Here is an 8,406-nt window from a genome sequence, read left to right as displayed (position 1 = left end):
TTCTGTAAGCTTCATTGCTTACTAATTTTGGCTAAAAGACTGTTTTTCCGTCGCTGGGTTGGTAGCGCACTTACCTCACACTGAGGTCCATGGTTTGATCCCCAGTACGAGTGAAAACAGGATGCGTTTCCTTAAGACACCTGCTACCACTGTTTACCTAGCAATAAGTAGGTACCTGGGTTTCAGTCATCTTACACCTGCTGTCATTGTCATCTAACTTCCTGTATAAGAAGGACCCTACAGTAGCCTGAAACCTAACCTACTGTTTAAGTGGGACCCTACAGTAACCCGGAAGCTAATGCGCTGTATAAGCGGGACCCAAAAGTAGCCCGGAACCTAACCTACTGTATAAGTAGGACCCTACAGTAGCCCAAAACCTAACTTGCTGTATAACTGGGACCCTACAGTAGCCTAGAACTTAACCTGCTGTATAAGTGGGATCCTACAGCAGCCCAGAGCCTAACCTGTTGTATAAGCAGGACCCTACAGTAGCCCAGAACCTAACCTGCTGTATAAGCAGGACCCTACAGCAGCCCAGAACCTAACCTGCTGTATAAGCAGGACCCTACAGTAGCCCGGAACCTAACCTGCTGTATAAGCAGGACCCTACAGTAGCCCGGAACCTAACTTGCTGTAGAAGTGAGGCCCTCCTGTACTTCAAGTCTACTAAAATTTGTAGGTCTAACTAAAAACATCAATACAGCAATTAAAATTTATTTGATCTTCATATTTGGTTACAGTCAGCTAAGTACAGTGCAGTAGGTAAAAATGGAAGTACTTTATACATTGTAACACATTTAAGGACATTAAAAATTAAAATTTTATATTTTATATAATTCAATAACAAAGCATTAGTCTACAGTAGAAAACTGTTTGATATATTTAGCATAATTTTTTATTAAAGTTCTTCTTTCATTTTTGTAAATTCATCTTCAAAATATTCATGGTGTAAATTTTCATAAAATTTTAGCACATCAGCCGCAGTAGGTCGATTTGTTGGGTATTTTTGTTTGCATTGTTTATGGATGGGATATACATGGTATCTGAAAACCTTCGCAGCTTCACTGTTCCCTAAATAGTAGTTACAAACCAGAGGAATTTTCCACACATCGACTTTCTCATTGTATGGCGTCATTCTCATTTGGTCGTAGCCTTGTGGTGTAAAGGGCCACCTCTGCTCTGGAGCTACAAAACTACCCTGGAGTTCCTTGTGGCCACAGATAATGCCTTGGGGCCCAACTTCTGGCAGGGCATCGACATCGTTCAAAATAAGATTCAACGACGAACTTATTAAATACTGTTCAAGTGTCTTGTTTAAAGTACTTGAGTCACACATGACTCTCGTTCCTATAGGACTATTATGCAAAAAATCAAGAATTTTTACATAATCAACACACAGCTCAAATCTCTTTTTTAAATCAAACATACCATCAAGTATTGTATTAACATTGATACTATTGCCATAAGGATGATATTCGGTCATGTATGCATCATTTTTCATACAAAAACCAATTAATTGAACCAGGAATTGGCTTGGTCCTAATCCCTTTAACATTTCAAATCCATGCCAAAAATCCCTCAGATACTCTCTATTATTAACATGCACAAACGCTATTGTAATATTCTGCCATGTTGACTTGTACACCTGTTTGACGGCCCCGTAACCAATCAGATCCCTCACGTCAAGACCAATCAAATCTTCACACGTGAGCCAGGGATGGCACTCTCTCATATTCTCTAATCTGAAAAAACCTTTGTTACAATTAGCTGAATCTGTGTAAATAAAGCTGGTAAAAATAAGCATATATATCCACAGCTTTCCTAAATACATTTTTATTGGCACCTGATGTGATCTTATTAAAGTATCTATTCCCTGAAGAGGGTGTCTCGATGCTGACAAAGACTCTTGATCCAAGAAACTGGAGTAATCTGCCCCTTCCTCAGATCAAACCAGACTACCTTCCATTTCCCAGGTGCTATGTAACCTGTACCAGTTAACTGCTTCGAAGAAAAAATAGGTATTTCTAATATGTATACATATGTATATGTTTTACATGACCCCTACCGGTTAATTGCTTTCAAGAAAAAATTATTTCTAAAATATATATACGTATGTATTACATCCACAGTACTGTATCTCTATACATATGTATTACACTATCATTTCAGAGAACTTTCGTAGTCACCACATTAGCTTTTGCTCTGACAATCTCTACATCACAATTTTCATATTTTGGTTCACATTTTTCACACCAAAAGCCACTTTCCTCTTGATCTAGTCTGTCACGAGAAATAACATGAATACTCATATCATTAAATATGTCATTATATTCTACTAATGTTTCCAGAGGATATTCTTTAAACAAGCCTTTGGCAAGATATATAAATTCATAATGTTCTTTCAGTATTCTTGATGGAATATTCTGTACAATAGTGCTGAAACTATTACCTATAATGATGCATAATGGTAGTGATACTGGACTCCAATTTGCCCAGAGTAGATTATTATACAATTCTTTTCCACAATGTGGCATGAAGAACACAGTTCCTCTTTGCACATTCCTCTTACCCTCTTCGTTATTCTCTAGAATGTGGAATTTAAGTTCTTCGAGTGCTGCGATATCTACACTTGTAAACAGTGGGTCGTAAATGTCAGTGTCAACGTTGTAATGGTCTCTTAGGGTGAGTAACAGAGCTGTTTGATATCTTGCACTGCGGTTGCTAGACGGCGAACCCAGCCCATAGCAAACCAGCGAGGTAATCTCACACTCTTCTCCATCTATAGTTTGTAGTAGTGTAGATACATTGTGCAAGTTATTTTTCAGAGCAATAAATCCATCACTCGATTGAAGGACATTTTTTGCTCTAAAAATACTCCTAGAAAAACAAATTAAGGTGATTACTGTAGCATATAACAATACGGCATATAAAGTATTAATATATATAAAAAATAACTAATACAGTGGTCCCTCGCTTTTCGTAGTTCTCGGCAATCATAGATTTCGGAAATCATAGGGATATTTTCGTATAAACATGGGCTTGCTTTTCATAGGTTGACTCGCGAGTCGTAGCTCGTCCGGGACGCGTACCCACGGCGTGAGCCGGGGCGGCAGCCAGTCTGGCATTGTTTACCAGTGAGCGAAGGTCCCCTCACGTGCTCCAGCGAAATATTTCATAATATTCCATTTATTTTAGTGCTTGCAAGTACTAAATAAGCTACCATGGCTCCAAAGAAAGCTCCTAGTGCCAAGCCTGTCGTAAAGAAGGGGAGAAATACGACTGAATTTAAGAAAAACATCATTGAACAATATGAAAGTGGTACAAGTGCGGCCGAACTGGCCAGGATGTATAAGAAACCCTACACAACCATATGTTCCATAGTGGCCAAGAAAAAGCAAATCAAGGACGCTGTTGTTGCAAAGGGGGTAACTATGCTGACAAAAATGAGATCACCAGTACTCGCAGAGGTTGAGAAGTTATTATTGGTGTGGATAAATGAGAAACAATTAGCAGGAGATACTCTTATGACTTCGATTATTTGTGAAAAGGCTAGGCAGTTCCACAACGATCTGGTAAAGAAATTGCCTGAAAATAGTGGTGATGTGAGTGAATTTAAGGCCAGCAAAGGTTGGTTTGAGAGATTTAAGAACCGTACTGGCATACACAGTGTGGTAAGGCATGGTGAGGCTGCCAGTTCGGACCACAAGGCGGCTGAATTTTTTTTTTTTTTTTTTTTTCAAAAATTCAGCCGTCTCCCACCGAGGCAGGGTGACCCAAAAAAGAAAGAAAATACCCAAAAAGAAAATACTTTCATCATCATTCAACACTTTCACCACACTCACACATTATCACTGCTTTTGCAGAGGTGCTCAGAATACAACAGCTTAGAAGCATATACATATGAAGATACACAACATATCCCTCCAACTGCCAATATCCCAAACCCCTCCTTTAAAGTGCAGGCATTGTACTTCCCATTTCCAGGACTCAAGTCCGACTATATGAAAATAACCGGTTTCCCTGAATCCCTTCACTAAATATTACCCTGCTCACACTCCAACAGATCGTCAGGTCCCAAGTATCATTCGTCTCCATTCACTCCTATCTAACACGCTCATGCACGCTTGCTGGAAGTCCAAGCCCCTCGCCCACAAAACCTCCTTTACCCCCTCTTTCCAACCCTTTCGAGGACGACCCCTACCCCTCTTTCCTTCCCCTATAGATTTATATGCTTTCCATGTCATTCTACTTTGATCCATTCTCTCTAAATGACCAAACCACCTCAACAACCCCTCTTCTGCCCTCTAATGCTTTTATTAACTCCACACCTTCTCCTAATTTCCACACTCCGAATTTTCTGCATAATATTTACACCACACACTGCCCTTAGACAGGACATCTGAAAAATATGTGCATGAATTCCAGGAGTACATAGAGGCTGAAGGACTGAAACCTGAACAAGTGTTCAATTGTGACGAAACAGGCCTCTTTTGGAAGAAAATGCCAAAGAGGACCTTCATTACACAAGAGGAAAAGCCAATGCCAGGACACAAGCCTATGAAAGACAGGCTGACGCTAATGTTCTGTGCTAATGCTAGTGGGGATTTCAAAGTGAAGCCATTACTAGTGTACCATTCTGAAAATCCCAGAGTGTTCAGGAAAAACAATGTTATGAAGAGTAAATTGTGTGTGTTTTGGAAATCTAATAGTAAGGCATGGGTCACGAGGGAAATTTTTGTAGAGTGGCTCAATGAAGTGTTTGGCCCTAGTGTGAAGAATTACCTCCTGGAAAAGAAATTGGATCTCAAGTGCCTGCTAGTAATGGACAATGCACCTGCTCATCCTCCAAACTTGGATGACCTAATTTTCAAGGAGTTTGGGTTAATCACAGTAAAGTTCTTGCCCCCAAATACCACTCCTCTCCTCCAACCCATGGACCAGCAGGTTATTGCAAACTTTAAAAAACTCTATACCAAAGCAATGTTTCACAGGTGCTTGACTGTGACCACAGACACTCACTTGACCCTAAGGGATTTTGGAGAGAACACTTCAGCATCCTCCACTGCATAACCCTTATAGGTATGGCTTGGGAGGAAGTGACTACCAGGACTTTGAACTCTGCCTGGAGAAAATTGTGGCCAGACTGTGTCGACAAGAGGGATTTTGAAGGGTTTGGGACTGACCCTGATGAGCCTATGTCTGTTGTAAAATCAATTGTGGCACTGGGGAGTTCCATGGGGTTGGATGTGAGTTTTGGAGGATGTGGAAGAATTGGTGGAAAACCACAATGAAGAGCTCACCACTGAGGAGCTGCAAGAGCTTCAGCAGGAAGAGCAACACATCACAGCTCAGAATCTTGCTGCAGAGGAGGAGGAAGAGAGATGGAAGAAGGTGCCTTCTTCAGAAATTAAAGAGATTTTTACTATGTGGGGTAAGATGGAAAGCTTTATGGAGAAACATCACCCTAACAAGGTTGTTGCAAGCCATGTTGGCAACATGTACAGTGACAAAGTCTTGGCCCATTTTAGGGAAGTTTTAAAGAGACGTCAGAAACAGAGCTCTCTGGACAGTTACTTTGCGAGACAGGACTCCAGTGACTCTCAAGGTGGTCCTAGTGGCATTAAGAAACAGAGAAGAGAAGCAACCTCAGAAAAGCACTTGGTACCTGAGGTGTTGCTGGAAGGGGATTCCCCTTCCAAACTATAAACAATCCACTCTCTCTCCTCCTCCAGTCTTCCATACACTAAGAAGAATCTCCAATAAAGGTAAGTGTTATGCTGTTAATGTTTCATTCATCATTTCCCATTGTATTGTTTATGTACTACATGTATATTTCATGTAAAAAATTTTTTTGTTTTAATACTTCTGGGTGTCAGGAACGGATTAATTGTATTTACATTATTTCTTATGGGGAAAATTGATTCGCAAATCGTAGATTTCGTTAATAGTAGCAACTCCAGGAACGGATTAACTACGAAAAACGAGGGACCACTGTATAAAAATCACTATAGGTGTGTGTATATTAAAAAATCAATGCACATAATTTTAGTGAAATGTTATAAGCTTTTATTTAGGCTTTGCATACAAATATTTTGAAATGGTAAAAAAATTTAAATAGGCATATAAAAAATTTAAACTATAAAGTTAATATAACTTATATTCAAATGGACACTTAAAGAATTATTTAACTACATATGGCTTTCTTTAATATACAGCAAAAATAATAAAAAAAAATTAAAATTTTCCTAAGAGGACTTACTCGAACATTCATTTACATTTTCTTGTGGATAATTAAGATCAATGATGGTGAAAGTTTTTCTTTTTCGGGCCACCCTGCCTTGGTGGGAATCGGCCGGTGTGATAATAAAAAAAAAAAAATAATAATAATTAAGATCAACTTACACAATATATTCATTTACATTTTCTTATGGAAAATTAAAACCAACTTACTCGAGACATTCATTACACTGTCTTACGGGAAATTAAAAACAAATTACTCGAGAAAATTAAAACCAACTTACTCGACACATTCATTTACATTTTCTTGTGGATAATTAAGACCAACGTGCGGATCCTTGAGTATTCTCCGCCTGGCAGCTTTCTTCTTCTTCACCGGCTGAAACATCTGCATCGACGGACTGTCTCGCTGCCAGACGCACCTCACTCAACATGCTGTGGGAATTATACTGTACTGTACTTATCAGTTAAAAAATACTAACTTTAGATGCATAAAGCATTAACATTAACATTATTATTATTATTATTATTATTATTGTTATTATTATTATTATTATTATTATTATACACTATTACAGTATTACATATACGTAATAATAATATAATATCTCAGTTTACAATATTTCAAAATTATTTCCATTGTGGTCCTTCAATCTTGTACCCAGGATGCCACCCACACCTAGCTGTAAGTAGGTACCTGGGTGTTAGTTACCTTACACCTGCTGTCACTGTTCACCTAGCAGTAAGTAGGTACCTGAGTGTTAGTCACCTTACACCTGCTGTCACTGTTCACCTAGCAGTAAGCAGGTACCTGGGTGTTAGCCACCTTACACCTGCTGTCACTGTTCACCTAGCAGTAAGTAGGTACCTGGGTGTTAGTTACCTTACACCTGCTGTCACTGTTCACCTAGCAGTAAGTAGGTACCTGAGTGTTAGCCACCTTACACCTGCTGTCACTGTTCACCTAGCAGTAAGTAGGTACCTGGGTGTTAGTCACCTTACACCTGCTGTCACTGTTCACCTAGCAGTAAGTAGGTACCTGAGTGTTAGTCACCTTACACCTGCTGTCACTGTTCACCTAGCAGTAAGTAGGTACCTGGGTATTAGGTGACTGATAAGGGTGGCATCCTGGGGGACAAAATTAACCTAAGTTGCCTCAGGAACTTTCTATACAAGTCAACTATTTCTATATCACTTGTACTACTAGAAATAAAGGTTATTAACACCTGGAAGCACCTAACAACTGAAGTATCCGGGTTTAATCCTGGGGACGGGTGGAAATATAAGACAAAACACCAGAACACTTCTTGTTGTTGGGTTTATAAGGGCCACTGACGGCTCACGCAATATGCTATGATTCAAGCTTATTTTCACTTATTATGTTGTTTATTGTAGGTTAATAAGTAAATAAGTCAGTAAGTACATTTATTTAGGTACAGGTACACATAATTACAATTATCACAGTGTAAATAACCCACCAATATAACCCAAAATAAGATCAGACAAAGTTACTTATTTCCATTACTCTACCTGTAATATCTTATTTAAACTTTGAGAGTTAAAACAGCTAAGTACAAAGCTGAGCTATGAAATAATTAGGAACAAAAGTTCCTTAGTAAATAAAAACTAGTTGGTCCTAATTATATAGGTGACCTGGTGGCAAAAGTTCTCGCTTCACACGGTGATGGTCCGGGTTCGATTCCCGGCGAATAAGGAATAAGGATTTTATTTCTTTGAATACAAATACCACAATGGTAATACAAGGACCACAATGGTAATACAAGGACCACAATGGTAATACAAGGACCACAATGGTAATACAAGGACCACAATGGTAATATAAGGACCACAATGGAAATACAAGGACCACAATGGTAATATAAGGACCACAATGGTAATACAAGGACCACAATGGTAATATAAGGACCACAATGGTAATACAAGGGCCACAATGGTAATATAAGGACCACAATGGTAATACAAGGACCACAATGGTAATATAAGGACCACAATGGAAATACAAGGACCACAATGGTAATATAAGGACCACAATGGTAATACAAGGACCACAATGGTAATATAAGGACCACAATGGTAATACAAGGGCCACAATGGTAATATAAGGACCACAATGGTAATACAAGGACCACAATGGTAATACAAGGACCA

The 8,406-nt window shown here is 39.0% G+C and overlaps 1 protein-coding gene across 3 annotated transcripts; it reads right to left on the bottom strand.

Moving 5' to 3' along the window:
* Positions 1 to 698: 698 nt before the first annotated feature.
* LOC128698357 (SRR1-like protein) lies at positions 699 to 7,574 on the bottom strand. Of its 3 annotated transcripts, none has more exons than XM_053790562.2 (3): positions 7,464 to 7,574; positions 6,522 to 6,672; positions 699 to 2,877 (listed from the first exon to the last, which is right to left on the bottom strand). In XM_053790562.2, exons 2-3 carry the CDS (start codon positions 6,629 to 6,631, stop codon positions 2,166 to 2,168), a joined length of 822 nt encoding a protein of 273 aa, XP_053646537.1. In that variant the 5' UTR covers positions 6,632 to 6,672; positions 7,464 to 7,574; the 3' UTR covers positions 699 to 2,165. The 3 variants fall into 3 exon arrangements, with proteins under 3 accessions (XP_053646537.1, XP_053646539.1, XP_053646536.1); XM_053790564.2 differs by having other exon boundaries at positions 7,474 to 7,571; XM_053790561.2 differs by having other exon boundaries at positions 6,522 to 6,691; positions 7,464 to 7,557.
* Positions 7,575 to 8,406: the final 832 nt, after the last annotated feature.

Source organism: Cherax quadricarinatus, chromosome 92 (assembly GCF_038502225.1).
Source record: "Cherax quadricarinatus isolate ZL_2023a chromosome 92, ASM3850222v1, whole genome shotgun sequence".
Classification (NCBI taxonomy): Eukaryota; Metazoa; Arthropoda; class Malacostraca; order Decapoda; family Parastacidae; genus Cherax; species Cherax quadricarinatus.
Note: the sequence above shows the minus strand (reverse complement) of the source record. Positions and strands in the feature narration are given on the sequence as shown.